Source organism: Aquarana catesbeiana, linkage group LG03 (assembly GCF_042186555.1).
Source record: "Aquarana catesbeiana isolate 2022-GZ linkage group LG03, ASM4218655v1, whole genome shotgun sequence".
Taxonomy (NCBI): domain Eukaryota; kingdom Metazoa; phylum Chordata; class Amphibia; order Anura; family Ranidae; genus Aquarana; species Aquarana catesbeiana.
The window spans coordinates 134,409,659-134,429,658 of NC_133326.1; the positions used below are offsets into that span (position 1 = coordinate 134,409,659).

Here is a 20,000-nt window from a genome sequence, read left to right on the forward strand (position 1 = left end):
CTGTGTCCCTTTAAGCCACAGCCAGTATTCAGCGCAATGAAAATCACACCCAACCACTTTTCCTCAGGGGCCCAACTTATGATCCTGCACACAGGCCCACTGCTTTCACAAAATGCCCCTGACCTGTGCTCATCATTGCGCATCCATTCCATATGCTTGTATTTGACATTGCATACAAGCACGTGGGCTGGATACGAAAGGTTGAACAGCAAGATGAGAATGCCAGGACAGGTAGATGTCTGATTTTTGCTTCCTTTCACCACTCTGCATATCATAGATGAAAAGAAGCTACAGCAGATGAGCAGGAGGGTACATCAGTGGGGAAAATGAGCAGGTGTGGTGGGGCAGATGTGAAGTGGGTTACAGTGGTGGGGTAGATAGCAGGGGGGGACAGTGATCTGAGGTGTGAAGGTGCAGGAATTGGGGCTGATCTGAGGCGTGAGAGTGCAGGATGTTAATTTCTCACTACTAAAGTAGTTTACAGCATTTACTTTATTAAAAAAAATCCTTTTCGTGATTGAGAGTGTGAAGTTGACATTTTTTTTGTGTTAAAATTGGTATGTTCAATTTCCTTGAAAACATTTTTCGGCACACTGTGCTCAAAAGGTTGCCTACCCCTGCTCTATATGCTCAAAACACTGGCCATTATATGGCTTATTTGATTTAAAATGTTGCAATGCTGTTTTGTCTATGTAGTGAATTTGTGGTAATAGCCAAGTTTAAATTGATACTAAACACACACTGTTTAATATACATTCTCCCTTCTATTTCTGTATGTTGATGATGGCACTGTGATGTTTGGCTTTATAATTAAAGTACCTTTTTCCTAATTGTTGATCTACAGCTGTTACATGACCCAGCTTGTTCTCAGCCTGTCTGCACAGAAACATAAGCAGGAGTAGCTTTTAGTATGCTACTGCTGGTCATATGTAAAAAAAAAAAAAAAAAAAAAAAAAAACTCCTTTTGGAATACAGAGTAAAAGATACATATTAAATCGGGGGAGGGAGTGGGCGGTCATCTACCACTGTGTATATGCCCACATGTATGACACTATAGTCACATGAACTGCTCAGATGTGATGGGGAGTATTTGCTCCGCATAGAAACTCACTGAAAACGAAGCATGTGCAGAGTTGCCACCACAGCTGCAAAATCCCTAGCTGCATTGGGGACATTGAGAGAAGTTTGAGATATAAAGCAGCAGGATCAACCAGGTTTTTTGCAGAATACAGAAAACAAATCTCATAGTGACTAAGTATGAACAGCATGCAATACACCATTTGTTGATACTTTTTTAATGATGGGGTTTAGTGACACTTTAAGGTTAGATGTTATTCAAACCTATAAAATGTTGCACTAAATAGCTTCAGTAAGGTTACTTTCACACTGAGGCGCTATAGCGCCTGTAAAGAGCCTCTCCTCTCACTCAGTGTGAAAGCCCGGGCTTTCACACTGGAGCGGTGCGCTGGCAGGACGCCAAAAAAAGTCCTGTAAGCCGCATCTTTGCAGCGCTGTAGGAGCATGTATACACCACTCCTAAAGCACCCCTGCCCATTGAGATCAATGGGCAGCAGCGCCAAACTGTCGGCATAGCGCTGCCCTTTTTCGCCCCCTAGCGGGGCGAAAACCTTCCTCAAAAAGACTGTAAATCGCCGCCTAAAATAGCGACGCTTTACCGCCCACGCCCCAGTGTGAAAGTAGCCTTAGGCATAAAACCTATAACATTATGAATATCTTCATAGTAAAGTTTAAATAAACTCTTTAGGTAAAACTACTACTGATGATAAAATGAAGCCAAGCACATGTTGTTCATTTAACATGTGGTGTTAACAACCTTTTGAAAATGCTTTCCCTACTTTAGACCCTTTTCACACTGGGGCATTTTTCCAGCGCTTTTGGGCTAAAAAATAGCGCCTGTAAAGAGCCTGAAAAACACCTTCCCTGCAGTCTCCGTGTGAAAGCCCGAGTTCTTTCACACTGAGGCAATACGCTGTCAGGACATAAAAAAAAAAGTCCTGCAAGCAGCATCTTTGGAGTACACTGCTCCTCCACCGCTTCTGCCCATTGAAATGAATGGACACCGCTGCTGAAGCGCCTGCAAAGCTTTGTCCCTACACGGGGCATGGAACCCCTTCATCGGCCGCTAGCGGGGGTTAAATGCGCCCCGCTAGCGGCCGAATAGCACCGCTAAAATGACGGTAAATCGCAGCTCAAACTAGCCGCGATTTACCGTCAAAGCCGCCCACTCCAGTGTAAAAGCAGCCTTACTAATAAAAGATTATTGGAACTAAAATGAAGCCAAGTATACGGTAAATGTTGTGCTCCAATAAGGCACACACATATTTTTGGGGCTTTTTTTTTTTTTTTATGTTCAGTTCAACGTCAGAACTCCCATATGTACAGGACCTGGGTTTGCAAATAATGGTTCTGAACTGTGTCATTTGGGTGCACATGCCCTAAATGTTATGTTCATGGTTATAGGTACTTGTGAGTAGATGTACCTGCCCAGGTGATTGTATGTAAAAGGTGTGTGTGTGTATATATATATATATGTGTGTGTGTGTGTGTGTATATATATATATATATATATATATCTATCTATATCTCAGAAGCTTTGTGTTGTAATCATTTTAGCATATGCTTATTATATACTACCTCTTAGTAAATACATTTGCTGCTTCATTTAAATAATTTCCTCTAAACTGTTTCAGTGGGCCTGTACTTTGGTAATATGTTGGCCTATGAATGAGCGCATAGAATTTTGATGGTGGCAAGTGTGGTCAAGTTGTTTTGCCTGTTTACTATAAAGAACCAGATATTTTTCATCATTATTTTGCCTGAGCTAATCTCCATGTATAAGCTTTAACTGAGATGCATTGTGGTTTCCTGAAGTAGGAGGAGATCCTACTCTTCTGGCTATTGCCATTTTCATTAGGATCATACTAATAACTGTCCATAGACTAGCATGAGGTAGTGTGCCCTGCTCTGTAAAGTCCAGCCGATGCCACAGGGGTTGAAACAGAAAATAACTAAATGGCTTCTATGTCACTGCATTTGCGGCTCATTAGTGCATAATGATCATTTATTCTCTGTGTACAGCAAACAACAATTCTCCTCTGTACAATAATAATAAGCATAAGCCATATCTCTAGCAGTTAAGTTGTTTGTAAAAGAGTAGAAATTAAATTTTCTTGATTGCAGCATCTCTGTGGTTAATTTTGCCTGTTGATGTGATTGGTCACTTTTTTTTTTTTTTTTCCTGTAATAATCCAGGGCCATGAAAGGCGTGTTAGTGACTGTCATGCGTTCCCCATCTCCACCTGCATTATTGAGGGGCAGACCTAAGAACCTTTGTCTCTGAACAGATTTCTGGTTATATTTGGACAGTGCCGTCTGTGTCTTTCTGAAAGAATTTTTAGGTCTGTACAGTACTAACTTTGTGTCTGAGCTGCACATCTTCACTGGTCTCTCAGTTCGATCCGATTCCATGATGCAGTGCGTTTACTGACCATGGTTTTAATCAAAAACACATGAAATGCAGCCTTACCAGTGCCTGGATCACACAGAGCAATCTCCCGCTGTGTCGGAGTTTGGATTTGTATTGCCCGGCGGCTGCTGTCATCAAAGTCCCGCCTTTTAGACTGGCTCCTATAATGGACATCACACTGATTCAATTTCCTAGCATTGGATCAGTGTGCCATCTATCATATGTTACATCGTCCACTGAACATTTCAGATCCAAGCTCCGTTACACAAGCGGGAGATTGCCGCTCTGTGTGACCTACACAAGGAGGGGAGGAAGGAGGGGAGGGCTCTTACAAAGGTGCGCCGTGATGATGTCATTAATGCAATTGCGATTCAGCCATTTTCTGTCTCGATGCAGAATTGTTTAAGGATGAATCGTGATGCATCAATTATACGATTATTTCCAACACCCCTAGTGTCTGAGGGACACTTGTTTCAGTCTATCTATAAATGCACTTCTGGTTGTGTTAATATTACACTGATTGTTTCTGTATACATTTCTGGTTGTGTCAGTATATTACTAAATGTGTCTATAGATGCATTTTTGGTTGTGTTAATATTACAGTTGTCTCTGTGGACATGTTTCTGGTTGTGTTAGTATAGTATAAGGCCTCATGCACACTGGTTTATTTTTTAAACTGAAAGTAAAAAGAAAATGGTATAGTTTTCCAGTCGGAACGTTGTGCGATTTTGCTGCAATTTTTGCCACAATTTTGTACAGGACAAAAGGCCACCAATGTAAAAAGCAGAAAAACACCTGGAATCTGCCTAAAAAGAAGCTCATGTACTTGTTTGAGCTTCAGGTGACAGAACGCTCAGATGTGAACAGGGGCCATTTAAATTAATAGGATTTTGCTTGTTGGGCGTTTTGTAACTTTTGAGATGAGCGTTTTACGAGCTGAAAATGCCCAGGTGTGAATAGGTCCTAAGGGTTTTTTTTTTTTTTTTTTTTTTAAACGCTGTTTCTCTTGACCGTTTTCAAACCAGTTTAGAAGTTTAGCAGTGTTTGGAGTTTGTGCATTTATTTAATTGGCCAAAATTTGTTTATGCTGACCATTGAAATAAATGCTGAAGTGCTAAACGCGCCTAGTGTTTAGGTGGTGCATGTTTGGCACTTTTCTGTCAAAACACTTCTATCCTGAATGCGCTTCCTCTGCCTTCAGGAGACTGCCTCTAAACTCTCCTGCTTCTAAACTCTAGTCAAACTTATGTGTGCATGGACACACAGGCTGTTGAGTTGAGTTGTGTTCAGGAGCATTGGAAAAAAAAGCCAAAAGCTGCTAAACATGAGTTTAGGCGTAGCAGTGTGCATGAGGCCTAAATTGTGTGTCTATAGATGCATTTCCGGTTGTGTTACTATTATACAGATTGCCTCTGTGGACATTTTTGATTGTGTCAGTATGGTAAAAATTGTGTTTCTGTGGACAAACGTACGAATTCGTTTTTAGAGAGGTTTTTTTCTTGTGTGTTTGTGCTTGGGCCATCTTCTTTTTTTTTTTTTTTACTACTGTAAAATGTTCAGCCCCACTGGCCTAAGGAAGAAATGAGTATAATTTCAGCCCTGCTAGGAAAAAGTTATGCTGGCACAGCAGCATATGTATTCTTCTACTTCAGCCCCGGAAGATTTGGCTGCTCAATGACCAGGCCATTTTTTGCGATTCGGTACTGCGTTGCTTTAACTCACAATTGCGCGGTCGTCCAACGTTGTACCCAAACAAAATTGACATCCTTTTTTTCCCCACAAATAGAGCTTTCTTTTGGTGGTATTTGATTATCTCTGTGGTTTTTTATTTTTTGCACTATAAACAAGAAAAGAACGTCAATTTTGAAAAAAAACACAATATTTTGTACTTTTTGCTATAATATCCCCATTTTTTTGTTTTTGGTTTTTTTTTTTCAAAAAAAGCTAATTTTTTCCTCGGTTTAGGCCGATATGTAGTCTTAATATTTTTGGTAATAAAAATCGCACTAAGCGTATATAGATTGGGTTGCTAAAAAGTTATAGCATCTACAAAATAGGGGAAAGATTTATGGCATTTTTAATATTATATATAGTTTTTTTTTTTTTCTTTTTTTTTTACTAGTAATGGCAGGGACCATCGATTTTTATCGGGACTGCGACATTATGGCGGACAGATCGGACACTTTTTACACACTTTTTTTGACCATTGGCATTTATACAGTGATCAGTGCTATAAAAATGCACTGATTACTGTGTAAATGTCACTGGCAGGAGGTTAACTGTGTTCCCTGGGGAGTGATTCTAACTGTGGGGGAGAGGACTGACTGGGTGAGGAGACAGTTCCTTGTTCAAACTTAGTATGAACAAAAGATTGCTCTCCGCATCCCTGATAGCACGGAGATCTGTCTGTTTACATTGACAGACCTCCCTTCTCTGTGTGGAGTGATCGCAGGTGCACACACATTGGATCCTGCGCCGTGGGTGCATGAGCGCACCTCCGGCAGTGCACACGTGCCCCCTAGTGGTCAAAAGGCAAACCAACGTACAGTTACATCGGTTCGCCCAGGGGAGCCAACCTGCCGCAGTACAACGGCGGCTGGTTGGGAAGGGGTTAATGGGATTGATTTGAAGCCCCTATTTGCTGTTTTACCCAGTTTAATCCAGATTCTAATTGAAATTGCAATCCCTTTCAATAAATGGTCATTTCATACTTTTTTTTTTTTTTTAAATTCACCGAACGAAAAAGTGTCCGGTTATGAGATGCAGTACATACTATAAACTCAAAAGCAGACATTTAAAAATTTAAAGCATCGACACCATTAGGGAATTGGAGGACAAGAAACATCCTGTTTAATTTAATATGCTTACAGCAGTGACATGAAAAAGCATCATTTCTGTCACTTAGTGGTTAGGCATGTTCAGGTAATTAGAACATGGATTCCTTTTACCCATGCGTTGTACTGTGTATACAACATTCTTTCCCATAATCTTCTCCGTATCATCAGTGTGTTGGCTGAGTTTTGCAAGCTTTTTGCTTCCCATTGCAGATAAATACGGAATTCCGAAAGCTTGTGCGGCAGCTTTAGCAAGTTCTTGTGATAAACTTTGTGTGATATGAATAACACTATACATTTTTCAAAATTCCATAATTTTTTTTAACCAAAATCTTTGTTTTACTAACTTTTTCACATGAAAGTCTCGCAAGGTGGTTTTTTTTTTGTTTTTTTTTTTTTGTTTTTTTATCATCTGTTGGTAGTATTGATTTCCTTTTATTCATATTTTGCTTCCATTTGAAATGCATTATTACATTTTGCTTATATCTGTTACAAGAGAAGCTAAAAACCAGGAAGAAAATCGCACAGCGAAGACATTAAATAAATCACTTTAGTTCTTTAGTTTGAGTGGCTTTATTTTTTTCTCTGCCCAAAAGGTGCGCAAAAGAAAAATGAAATGCCGTTTTAGCCAATAGCCATCGAACTGGGAAAGAATCTGGAGAGCGGACACACAAAGGGTTGCGTTCACGATAAATCAGACACAGATTTCACTGAGGCAAATTGTATGTAACAAATAACGTGTTGGGAGAAGGGAATTTATCTTTAAAGAATGTATCTAGCATGCCAAAAGGAATAGTTTGCTTTCGGCCATTAAATTTATTATCTGTTTCTAGTTTTTAATGCAACGTGTGCCAGTTTATGGGGCAGGTTAATAACTGTATATTCTAGATTGCAGTTGATTAAGAAAGCTGTGTCTTTATTCTCACTTTGTGTGATAAGTGTAACATAATGCTTAGTGGACATGAGCAGCTGAACATTTTGAACTTTAGTAGACCCAGGCAGTTTTGAGCATTACATTCCTCACTTATAAAGTAGCTGTAATGGGGTAATGCTATGCAATCATCCTTAATGTGACAAATCTTTGTGCCTTCCAGGATAGGCAGTCTGATTTACCAGTGAACGACATTCTGCCAGAACGATGTAATCTCTATGCCTTATGCTGCATTCACATATGAGTGATCCATTGTGAACGCCCAACAGCCCATTGATTTGTATAGACTACCTGTCATGCGCCAAAGAAGCTCGAGCACCGATTTATGCTACTAAGCCAAACGTGTTTGGCAACATGCATTTTTGCACGTTTTGTTTCACAAGGGAACACCACACAGCTACTCGCGTTTGGGGTGCCATTAAGAAATAATGGCACCACTGTGTTGGTGCTTTTTTTCACGCGTTCTGGAAAATCAGGCAGAAATGTGTGCTTTCCCCTGCGATTCTCTTGCTCAGGTGCAAATGCAGCCCAAGAGCTAATATTAGGGGAAGGAAAAATGGCTTGATTGTACATTTACGTGGTGTGTTAATGCACAATATGTAGCACATTAATGTGGATTGCATTAAAGGAACTCATTGAAATTCACTAACAAAGCACTAAATCATCAACGCACATGCACCACACAATTTTGATGGAACACAACATGCTATGGTGCATTGCAGCATGCTTAGTGGTTGGGCCATTTAAAATGAATGAAACACAATCGGCCTCCTATTCTCTAAAGATAAGGCATTACATAGAAAATTGTTTTCTCTTGGTTAAAAATAGGTCCAGTGTTTCACTGATGTCTAAAAAAAAAAAATCTGCAAAGCTATAGATGACACCTTCTTACTAAATATGGTCAAATGTATGGAGATATGGGACTTTATGGGTGCATTTCAACGTAAAAATACTCAAGTGTATGTAAAAATATATACAAAATTTATTATAAAATGAACAATGTCATAAAACCAATTCATACAATCATAGCCATAGGTAAATCATGGTCAATGATAGGATGCTTGCACACACCTATGGCTATGATTGTATGCATCGGTTTTATGACATTGTTCAGTTTATAATAAATTTTGTATATATTTTTACATACACTCTTGAGTAAGCTCCTTGAGGGTAGGGACTGATGTGAATGTACAATGTATATGTACAATGTATATGTAAAGTGCTGCGTAAATTGACGGCACTATATAAGTAACTGAAATAAAGATGTTGGGTCTTTCATTAGGGGTTCTGCAACCATATAACTGTACAACACCACATTTATAAGGTCACTAAACTCCTAGGTGAATCTAATGTCTATAGTTTGTGCATCACTTACTCTAAAACAGCCGTTCTCAACCAGGGTTCTGCAGAACTTTAGGATTCCTCCAGAAGTTGCTAGGGATTCCTTGAAATTTGGCTAATTGACTTTTTATTTGATGATGTCTGTATAGTGCCAGAGCCAATGCCACTTGGCAGTAGAAGCTGCATGACACCAATGATTATTTTTTTATCCATTTGTAAGGGGGTAATTCTACCCACTAGCTACCAATGTATTGAGCATTTTTTTGCCATTGACCCCAATGAATTGGTTTTAGCAGGGTTTCCCAGAGACCGGAAAATAAGCTCAATGGTTTTTCAGGGGTAAAAGCCTGGTAAAGATTGTCCTAAAATAAAGCAAAATGGACAGATTTTGATTTGTCAGTAAGCAAGTCAGATTGTAGCATGCCTGAACCCATCTTTTATGCGGATATGTTTCAGAGAAAGTGCCATAGGATTTTCTGGGTAAGAATTCCAATCATCTCATCCATATAAGTAATTTACCCACACTGTAAATATGTTTAAACTATGAGAATAAAACCCAGGTGAAGGGATTTGTGTTTGAGGAAAACGGGCAGCAAAAGCAATGAAGTGGTTATAGAAAAGTGAGTGAATTTATTTCCAAACACCTTCAAAATCAAATAAAGTGCTTCTCTCCTGGAGAGCAAGTACAGTCAGACACTTTTAAAGCTAATCCAATATTTATAAGAATTTGGCCTATTCTATTTTGATGGAATCGAAGGCAATTCAGGTCAAATATTCATAGACCATTTTTAAAGAATGCATTGCTTTTTCACATTCAAATTTGTGCAGTTGTGGTAAATACTTAATTTGCTTCTATGTAATGCAAGCAAGTTGAAGCTCTTGAGTTTTTTTTTTGTTTGTTTTTTTTTTACATTCATGTCAGACCTTTCTGTGGTTTCCTCATTGTTTATGCCTTTTGTTATCTCATTGACATCGGCACAATGTGTCTCAGAACACCCTCTGACCTTCTCCAAAGAGTGTGGATCTTTTATTTCCAGCAATCTCTGTGCATACAGTAGATGTGGAATTAATACATGTATTGCATGTTCACACCCCTATCTGACCTTTAAATTATCTGTCGTTTTCCAGAGGGCTAAAATATAAATCTGTTACAATTCAACAGTTCTTATAAAAATACCATGTAAAATATAAGTTAATATCTTGCTAATGTGTTCTAAAATGCATTAATACCTTGCTATTGTCTCTGAGCTGGTGCATGTTATGCTGACATACAGAATAAGCCAGGGGTAGGCAACCTTTTGAGCACAGTGTGCCGAAAAATATTTTCAAATAAATTACGCGTGCCGATTTTATAACAGAAAAATGCCAACTTCACATTCTCAATCACGAAAAGGATTTTTTATAAAGTAAATGCTGTAAACAACATAAGTAATAGTGAGAAATTAACATCCTGTACTCTCGTGCCTTAGATCAGCCCCAATTCCTGCAACTCCACACCTCAGATCACTGTCCCCCCTGCAAATCTGTTTCCCAACTATACTACCCTGCACATCTGCCCCACCACTGTACTACCCTGCACATCTGCCCCACCACTGTACTACCCTGCACATCTGCCCCACCACTGTACTACCCTGCACATCTGCCCCACCACTGTACTACCCTGCACATCTGCCCCACCACTGTACTACCCTGCACATCTGCCCCACCACTGTACTACCCTGCACTTCTGCCCCACCACTGTACTACCTTGCACTTCTGCCCCACCACTGTACTACCCTGCACTTCTGCCCCACCACTGTACTACCCTGCACATCTGCCCCACCACTGTACTACCCTGCACATCTGCCCCACCACTGTACTACCCTGCACATCTGCCCCACCACTGTACTACCCTGCACATCTGCCCCACCACTGTACTACCCTGCACATCTGCCCCACCACTGTACTACCCTACACATCTTCCCCACCACTGTACTACCCTGCACATCTGCCCCACCACTGTAACTCCCCCTGCACATCTGCCCCAGCACTGTACTACCCTGCACATCTGCCCCAGCACTGTAACTCCCCCTGCACATCTGCCCCACCACTGTAACTCCCCCTGCACATCTGCCCCACCACTGTAACTCCCCCTGCACATCTGCCCCACCACTGTAACTCCCCCTGCACATCTGCCCCACCACTGTAACTCCCCCTGCACATCTGCCCCACCACTGTAACTCCCCCTGCACATCTGCCCCAGTACCGTACCCCCTTGCTCTTCTGTCTGACCGCTGAACCATCTTCTCATCTGTCCTAACACTGAACTTATCTGCTCATCTGCTCCACCACTGTACCTCCTTTCTCCTCTGCCCCGCCGCTGTACTCCCCTGTACATCTGCCCCACCACTGCACGTTCTCATCTGCCCCACCTCTGTTCCCCCGGCTCTTCTGCCCCACTGCTGAACCCCCTTGTCATCTCTCCCACAACTGTACCCTCTTATCTATGATATGTGTGATATGCAGAGAGATGAAAGGAAGCAGAGATGAGCTAGAATATAAAAAAAAATATATATATATATATATATATTCTATCTATCTATCTCTAATACCTGTCCTGGCACACTCACACTTGGTAGTGGCAACCAAGCGAATCATTTTCCTCCTGCTGGTGGGCGAGGCTAGCAGGACTGTGATTGGCTTTAGCAGTGGCCAATGACAGTTGTTGTCCTAGAAACAGGGAACCCCCCGTAGCAGAACTGCACCCAATTTCTTCCCCCGTCACAAGAGCTGAGGATTGCAGCTACAGTTTAGAGAACCAAACAATGTTTCCCATCTTTTACAATGTGTGGGGGCACAGAGTCTCCCCCTCAGTGCAGCATGCAGAATTCTGAAATTGGAATGCATTAGTGTTTTACTGACACTTCCCTGCGCTACTCTGCTGATGGGGAGGGAGCCGTGTGGCGGCAAAAGAGGCTTTGTGTGCCGGGGGTTGCCTACCCCTGGAATAAGCCATTGTTTTTAGATTTTACAGGGAATAAAAAAAGGAAGTGAAATATTTAGCTAATACTGATGACACATTGATATTCTTGTCTACTAAAATTTGAATATACGGTATTTTCGATAGACACATCAATATTGTTAATGTCTTTTATAAACGGCTCTTAACTTTTTAACTGTTGTGTTTTATTTTTAAAAAAGAGCGTGCTGTTTGAGAGATTGCATAGTACTGAAGTATTCCTTTCACCCTCCTTTGCTGCATTTAATATATAGGTAGTTGATTTGACAGGTTACCTGACATGGGTCATTTGCTCAGTTATAGGTCAGTGACTTCATTTTTTTTTTTTTCAGTTTTTTTTTTTCAGTTTTTTTTTTTTTTTACATGAGTGCTGCTTATAGTTTTATGCTTTAATGTAAAATGGTATTTAATCCTTTGTTTTGAAATAAAAAAATAAATAATTTTATGCATTGTGTTTGAGTGGTAAAAACCCAAGTGTGTCATTAACCACTTCAGCCCTGGAAGATTTGGCTGCTCAATGACCTGGCCATTTTTTGTGATACGGCACTGCATTGTTTTAATTGACAATTGCGCAGTCAGGCGACGCTGGACCCAAACAAAATTGACATCCTTTTTTTTCCCACAAATAGAGCTTTCTTTTGGTGGCTTTTGATTGCCTCTGCAGTTTTTATTTTTTGCACTATAAACAAAAGCGCGACAATTTTGAAAAAAAACACCATCTTTTACTTTTTGCTATAATAAATACTGTATCCCACATTTTTTTATCAAAACAAACATTCATGTTGTGGGCGTGGTAATGCTTAAAGTGTGGCACACACAAAAATCGGCTAAATTTACTCTGAATATTGGACATGGCTTACAGGGGGTGTGGTTAAATAGTCTGTTTACATCTGCCTGTCCATAGGGGCGCATGGACCTTCCCATCAGATCCGCCTGAAAAACTGACCGGTAGACTTAATATGGGACCCGCCTTGTAAAAGGGGCCTTAGTGATGGTGTCAGCAAGGGGAGACTGAGAAACTGGGTTTAAAGTTGCACTGCCAGTCAGAACAGTGCTACATGAAAACAGGAGATACCATCTTTGTCAGCTAACAACATTTTTTTGCTTCTATCTAAAAGATAGAAGTAAGAGTGCTGTTAGCTGACACATAGCACACTCATGACTGTGAGAAATTGGCCAGTGCAGTTTTAAACCCAATTTCTCACAGTCGAGTGACTGCTGGATATAAAAATAACCTTTATAGTCCCCCTTTACCATCAGAGCCCCCCTTTATTAATGCAGTCTTATCAGTGCCCAGGTCAGGGTTTCTCTACTACCCTGCCCTAGTGAGAGGAACCTTACCTGGTCCTGGCCAGACGAGCTGCGCTCACTAATGCTTCCGGCTCCCACTCTGACATTAGCTGCCTCTCCAAGTGTGATTTCCTCTAGTGATCTGAGTTCCTAGCTGGCGTGATAAAAGTCGGCTAGCCATGCCCCTGCTTGCTATTATTGACCAATCGGAGAAGGTAGGAGGATCATCATCTGAAAGCTCAACACGGCCATTGGCAAAAGTCACAATGTCAGTGATGGAGCCTGATTTTCAGGGCTTTACCCTGGCAATTTAATTAGATTAAAGAACACACAAACACACACTTGAGGACTGTACTCAGGAAAATACACATGGTAGGGTTGAATGTTTTCAGAGTGACACACTTCTATGTGTATTATGTGTACATATGTGTATTATTTCCCTCTTTGTATATTATCTGCCAACGAGATAAACCGGCCAAGTGTGGGAACGCCTAAAGTGTGTGGCATTTCATTTTTATAGCTGTTTATGATCTATGTTTAGGCAAACTTTGGACAGGGTGAAGAGGGATTAAAACAGCTGTCAGCTTTTTTGCTGTATGTGCCATCATTAGGGAGATTCACCCTCTTTGTCCTGTTTACTTTTATCATTGGAAATAAAAGTAAAAGAAAATCCCAAGATTTGGATTGATATAAGCACAGTAATAGAGGGAAATCTTCCAATGGGGACACTAGTTCCATTGACACTCCTGGAGTTCCCTCACTTTAGAGGGATTTCCTTTCACTTCCTGGTTTGACTATGGGACAGGAAGAGAAGCAAAATCTCCTCTGAGACACAGGTGGTAAAAAGTGTTTTTAGTTACACTTTAAATGTATTACTTCACTACCAAAATGAAAACTTATGGTCAAAATATAAATTCATATATTCATTTCCAAACTGCATTTTAGTTTTTTGTAGCCTATGTCTATTAATCTAAATCATTTTGGAGCTTGTGAACTTAATTTTTGAACAATTCTACACATTTACTTTCTTGAATTTAAATATTCACTATGCCCTGGAGTATGCATGCTGTGTCACAAAATTCACAGAGCCTGCCTTCTGAATAATGCCGTGAGAGGAGTTTCATGAGGCAGCGTTAGTACAGAAATCAATGCTTGCAGGCAGCAAGGTAACTTGAAGGTATGTAGTCCTTTAGAAAGTGAAAGTAAACTGCAGAGACGTAGTGGCATAGCATGAAGGCAGTCCAGGAAGTTCTGGAAAGAGATTTTTTATTGGATTGTCAAGAATAACTATTTTGTATTGGTATGAGAATGCTGATGTTACAAAACAGGCATCGCTAAATGGTGGACCACTGTCTGTATACAGACTTAGTCACTGTCCCTTCTGGACTATGCCATTTTAGGAGCTGAATCTTTCCCCCAGTCGCCGCTGATGTCATTCTTACAGTGAAGCAGAGAGCAGGCGGCACAGCCGCACTGGACAGTGAGCTAGAGCTGCTCAAGTTAACTTTTTAAGTTAACCAGCAGGTGATTGGTTGCTAGGATGCAAGGTGCTCCTAGCAACCAATCACCAGCTTGCCAATATGAAAATTTTATGCCGTCAGCTCCCACTCCTGCCCTCCATCCAGTGCTGCTGTGCCTCCTGCTCTCTGCTCCCCTGTAAGGTTGGAGAGTCAAGGGGCTAGGACACAGCTGTGAAGGTAGAGGGGCAAAGGGGGGAATCTGAATCATCACACACATATGTGAAATTGGACCTCTGCTATAAGGCCTGGTTCACACCTATGCATTTTTTTTTTTATTTGTACATTTTCAGTTTTGCAGAAACACACTACAGTCCATTTAACATGGTTTCCTATGGGTCAAGTTCACATCTGTGCATTTTATGAAAAGGACCAGGGACCTTTTTCTTGTTTTTGATGCTATAGACTTCAATATATCAAAAACGTGTATTGAAAAATGCAAAATGCATATGCAACCTGCATAGGTGTGAACCAGGCCGAAGAAAATGTTTGACTTGACCACCATGAATTTTAATTTCAATTCAATATCCCTGCTATGAAATGAAAGAGTATGCTGTAGTTAGGGATGTACCAATACCAGTTTTTTAGGATGGAGTATGAGTAAAGATACTTTTTCGCAAGTACTTGCCAATATCCATTTTTGGCCAGGTTCACATATATGCGAGAAGTAGCTGCAGATGCAGGTGTGAACCCAGGCTTCGTGTCATGGTGACTTGAAGGTATCAGTTTTAGTATCAGAACATTTGCACAAGTGCTTAATATCAGCACCGATACCTGTATACGTAGATCTTTTAATCGTGTTAGTGTAATTTAAAGAGTTATTTTCAGTCTATTTAAATCTGTATCTTTCATTACAATAATACCTGGTGATCCTGCAATGAAGGTTCTTGTTCAGGTGGTACTTGTTACAGGGTGACAACTATCTTCTAGTAGTGCATCTGTGTAGTCACTATAAGTAAACTAGTTCTGTTCAATGATATGCAGCTTAATTTGGACTAAGTGCATGTACACTGGAAGTGACTGAAAGAGCCCAGAGGAAATCAGCATCACAGATGATAAAAGGTGAAAACAATATTTTATAGAAAAAAAGATTGCTTGCTACACTGTGCAAACAAACCCAGCTGGGTTTTGTTATAAAGCTGGTTGAAGCTGATCTTTAAGCTGTGTATTTTTTTAACAGTAAATTTTCTGCAGTGAATATATGTAACCTGTGAATTGTTCTTTTTCCATTAGGCATTGAATGTCCAAGAGGTGCCAGGAATGCCCCTGGTGGAGTGCAGGAAGGTGAGCCGTTCAGTGAGGAAGCTACAATGTACACCAAGGAACTAGTATTGCAGCGAGAGGTAGGACAATCATCCACTCCAGTCTTTCTTTATTTTTCAGTCATTCTTTGGAAGGTTTCCAACTTGCCATATGTTGTATATGTGTTGCACAGCCCTATGACATCCACAATTTCCTAATTTGGTGTTATGAGGTGCAAGCAGTTCTGTAAAAGCTCCTTTGAAATAAGGGCTGTAAAAGTTACTCAAGCTCCATGCAGTGCTGCAAGTTTAAGAAGCTTGTGCAAGCAAAAGCAAATCTATATTTCAAGAACACACAGTAGACCGTTTTAGGTAGAAAGTAGGCTAATTGTGCAGTACTTTTGGTTCTTGCTGTTGCTTCTTTCCTATTCTGTGAAAAACACATGTGTACATATGTGCACATATCTGCACTGCAACCGCATGACACATAATCAGAATGCTATCCGTTATAGTGGCAGTGAGAAACTTGGAAAAATTGTGTGATATCTACATTTGTGATATCGAAAAAGTGTGCCTCTAAGTGAATATATGCCGCCTGTGACTTTACTTCCTCACTCTGTTTCACAAGCGCAGTTACACATAACTGAGTAAGGAGAGCTGATGATTGCTCAGAAAAAGAATTCTAAACCCAAATTCAAGGAGGGACCGTCGGGTGCCCCTACCATAGATGTGTACTTTCAGGTCATTAGTTTTGTGGTAGTTTCTGATGGTGATGGACCTTTTCTCCTTCATGGAGAAATCAGACTCGCTAGTTTTTAGTATTTTTTTTTCAAATTTGTCAATGAACATCTTACTTTCTTCTGATACTTATACAGAAGCAGTGTATCTGGATCGGTGCAGCCTTGGTAGAACCTTGGGATCCGTACCTGGACCCCACTTTGTGGGAGTGACCTGCAATGTTGCTTCAGGCACTAAAGCTTGCATGGCAGCTCAACTTGGCACTTGGTGCAAAACGATGAGTAAGCCACAGGGAGATATACAGGCTCAGGACCATGGCCCATCACTATGTAACCCAGTCCCTAAAGTCCCCTTTGGGGGGTATGCCCACTTTGATGGGCGAAGCCTCGACTTTTATGCATAGGTAAGACAGGGTTACCCTTTGACCTTTACTGTATGAACAAGGCTAGGTTTGGAATGTATTCACTTCAAAGTGTAAACTTTTCAGACTTGACATTGACATTAAACCACTTAGAGCTCAGTTCCAGTGGTTGGTTGCATCATACCACTGGTCACATACTTTAATGCTACTTCGACCTTAGAGGTTGGTTAGATGGGGAGGATCAGGCGAAAGGGAATAATTTCAAACCACAGGTAAACATTCGTTCTGCTTAAAGCCCCCATAAAATTTTATCTTAGCATGACAATGCACCAAAACAGGAACTGGACTTGACACCAGCCTTAGCATTCGATTCTAGCTCTGTTTCACGCATGCACAAAGTGGCCTAATTGACTAAAGTAGAATTTTCTGCATCTATGTCACATTTCCTCTAACAGGTTATAGGCTTTCTACAGCCATTTTTGTCTATGGCTCAGAAACTTCCCACCTCTTCTATACCTGTTTCTTAACCGAAGTCTGATCTTGATATGCTGGTTGACACAGAGGTGAATGAATAGGATATGGAGACCATACTGGAGAATTCTGCGGAGGCTTTCTCTCCCCCGGCTTGACACTATTGAAGAGGAAGCCACACGCAATATGATTGCCAACGTTGAAAAACTCTTCACTGTCTCGACCTGCCACTATGGGTACAAATAAGCCCGCAAAACATTTCCTGTTCATGAACAGATTGTGCAGTCTGACGATTGGGTCACAACCGAAAGGATTTTCACTCCCCCTAAGGTCTTTTCAGAACTCGGTAGAAAAATAGTTTACAGAGGAGGGGACATCTGGACAGTCTGCTTCTCTGGGTCACAGACCTGTGGGTTTAATCGGTTTCCAAAAGAGTACAAGATACCACCCCCTCACTGCTTTGTTCTTTTAAATCAGCCAAAGACTGCCCAAAGACAGATTTGCAGAATGCCATGAACCACCTCCCAGTGGTGGTATTCATCCTATTCTGCACTTGATTTCCCTAAAAAAAAAAAAGAAAAAAAAATCTTTTAAATTTTAAAGTTTCACATGTAAGCTGCAAGGTCAGTAATTGTCTCTGAGGCAATGGGCAAGCATGATATTAGCTGACCTTGATTTTGGCACCCTTGCTTGCTCTTTTTAGAACTCAAAAAAATGTCAACAAGACAATTCAACTTTTCCAGGCTATAGACCGGGTGATAAATTTCAACAAGTCTGCTCACCAGCCTTCCCTTTGCCTAGAATACTTGTGTCTGATTCTAGACACAACCCAAAATAAGTTCTCCTTCCAGAAAATCATTTTTACGACCTTGACAACTGAGATCCAAGAGGAATCCCACAAACATTTGTAGTAAGAGTTTTAGGCATCCTTCAAGGCAGTACTTTTTGCCCAATTCCTTTCAGGAGCTCTCCAACAAAACATTTTTTTGGCGTGGAAAAGCTCTTTCCCTCAACTTACCCATGTATCTATCCAGCCAAGCAAGAGCTTCCCTTGGTGGATCATCACTCCAGCTCAAACACTGGGGATGTCCTTCATGTTTCCTGTACTGTGCTCCAGGGTTTAACAGGTAAGTCGACATTCCATTTTCTGAAAATGCAATACAGATTCATATACCATGAAATATAGCTTTAATGGTGTTTCTGGCTTTCTGTGAGAAATAAAATGTATCTAGTGGGAACATTCAAGGTAGCTTTATATTGTTGATGAGCTGTGGACACATTGTGTGAAGTATGGCACAGGGTATGAGGTTGAAATGGTTATTGCAATGCAGTCAATAGCATTGATTTGTCTGAAGGTTAGAAATAACTGCATCCTACGTATGCTTTCAGAATGTTCATAAGCGTTCGTGTTTTAAAAATGGCAGGCTTAGATGGCAGGAGTTCAGCATATTATATACTGTTTGTACATACATTCTCAAGGTTGTTTTTGAAGTGCCAAAATCTTATTCTCAGTGTTTCAGGAATGTATGGCCATTAGCTTTTTGTTCCTTAATGTTCAGTAAAATATATCTTTATGAAAATGGTAAAGGAAGATTTTCATGCAGGTTTTTCTAATCCGTATTTAGCTGCCCTTCATTTTTACCTTTTCATTTTTTTTCTTCCTTAATCCCAGCTCTTTTCTTTGTTTTATAAATTCCTTCTCCTATTTGAATTTTCCTTGCTGCCTTCTGTGTTTCTCTCCCGTGAGTACTCACACTAAGCCTGTACAGATATCCTGATCTGACAGTTCTTTTAAGGTTTGGAGGTGTTACGGGAGGAGTCAATAGAGAATCTCGCTGTTTAGGCAGAAGCTAATTAGTCACAAGCTAATTTTGTAGGCTGCCTAATGCCAGAGAATTGCCCAACACTTTTTTTTTCCTACTGCTCACATCAGCAAGAGTTCTAGAGACAACAAATAATCAGCCCTTATTTCCTGGACTGTGCAATATGTGAGTTTAGTCGTAATAGAGGACAATAGTGCTTTATGAACACTTCACATTTACGCAATTTTTTTGTATATTTTTTATCTTTATGCTGTGGACCAAAACGTAAGTGAAACATGTTTTATGGACTCATTCACTTTTCAACAAAAAATGCTTTTTGTTGTACCTTGCACTGCCTTACCTTGCCCAGGACTTTTTTTCTGTGAATTGTGTGTGTGTGTGTGTGTGTGTGTATGTGTCTATCTCTACACTTTTTTTTTTTTTTTTTTTTCTTTTCAGTTGAACAAGTTTTAAAATACAGCAGGGTACATATAAAATGGGTTCAATGGGCACTGAACAGTTCTCTGTGTTTTTTAGGATATTTTTTCCGGGTTAAAATAAGGGACAATCTAAGCAAGGCTATTTGCTGAAATGCACAATAAACCTTGTTTGATTTGGAGTGTTTCAGTCCTCTGTAAGCCAGTGAGGGAAGTTGTACTGTGGCAAAGAAGTTCACTAGTGTTCAGTTATATGAGGTAGGGCGTGGGATGTAGTCAGGTAGGAGGAATGGTAAGGGGCTTGGAGTGAGGTAGGGGGGATGGGAAAAAGGGGAATGGATGCCACTGTTCAGTTAGGTCTGCTTAATTTTTGGAAGGTTTTTAACCACTTCCCGCCCGCCATATAACAGAATGACGTGCGCAAAGTGGTTAAGTTATCCTGACTGGACGTCGTATGACGTCCAACAGGATAAGCCACGATTGCGTGCAGCGCGCCGATCGGTGGTGTCAGTCTGACATACTGCAACTCCGATCGTGGTAAAGAGCCTATGA

The 20,000-nt window shown here is 40.6% G+C and overlaps 1 protein-coding gene across 1 annotated transcript in view; it reads left to right on the forward strand.

Annotated features, from left to right (window-relative positions):
• Window positions 1-20,000, forward strand: part of SND1 (staphylococcal nuclease and tudor domain containing 1) — a 957,459-nt gene that overhangs the window by 587,189 nt on the left and 350,270 nt on the right. The window contains exon 16 of the mRNA XM_073619298.1: window positions 15,632-15,741. Coding sequence (XP_073475399.1) covers window positions 15,632-15,741 — 110 coding nt within the window. The remainder of the gene's footprint in view (window positions 1-15,631; window positions 15,742-20,000) is intronic.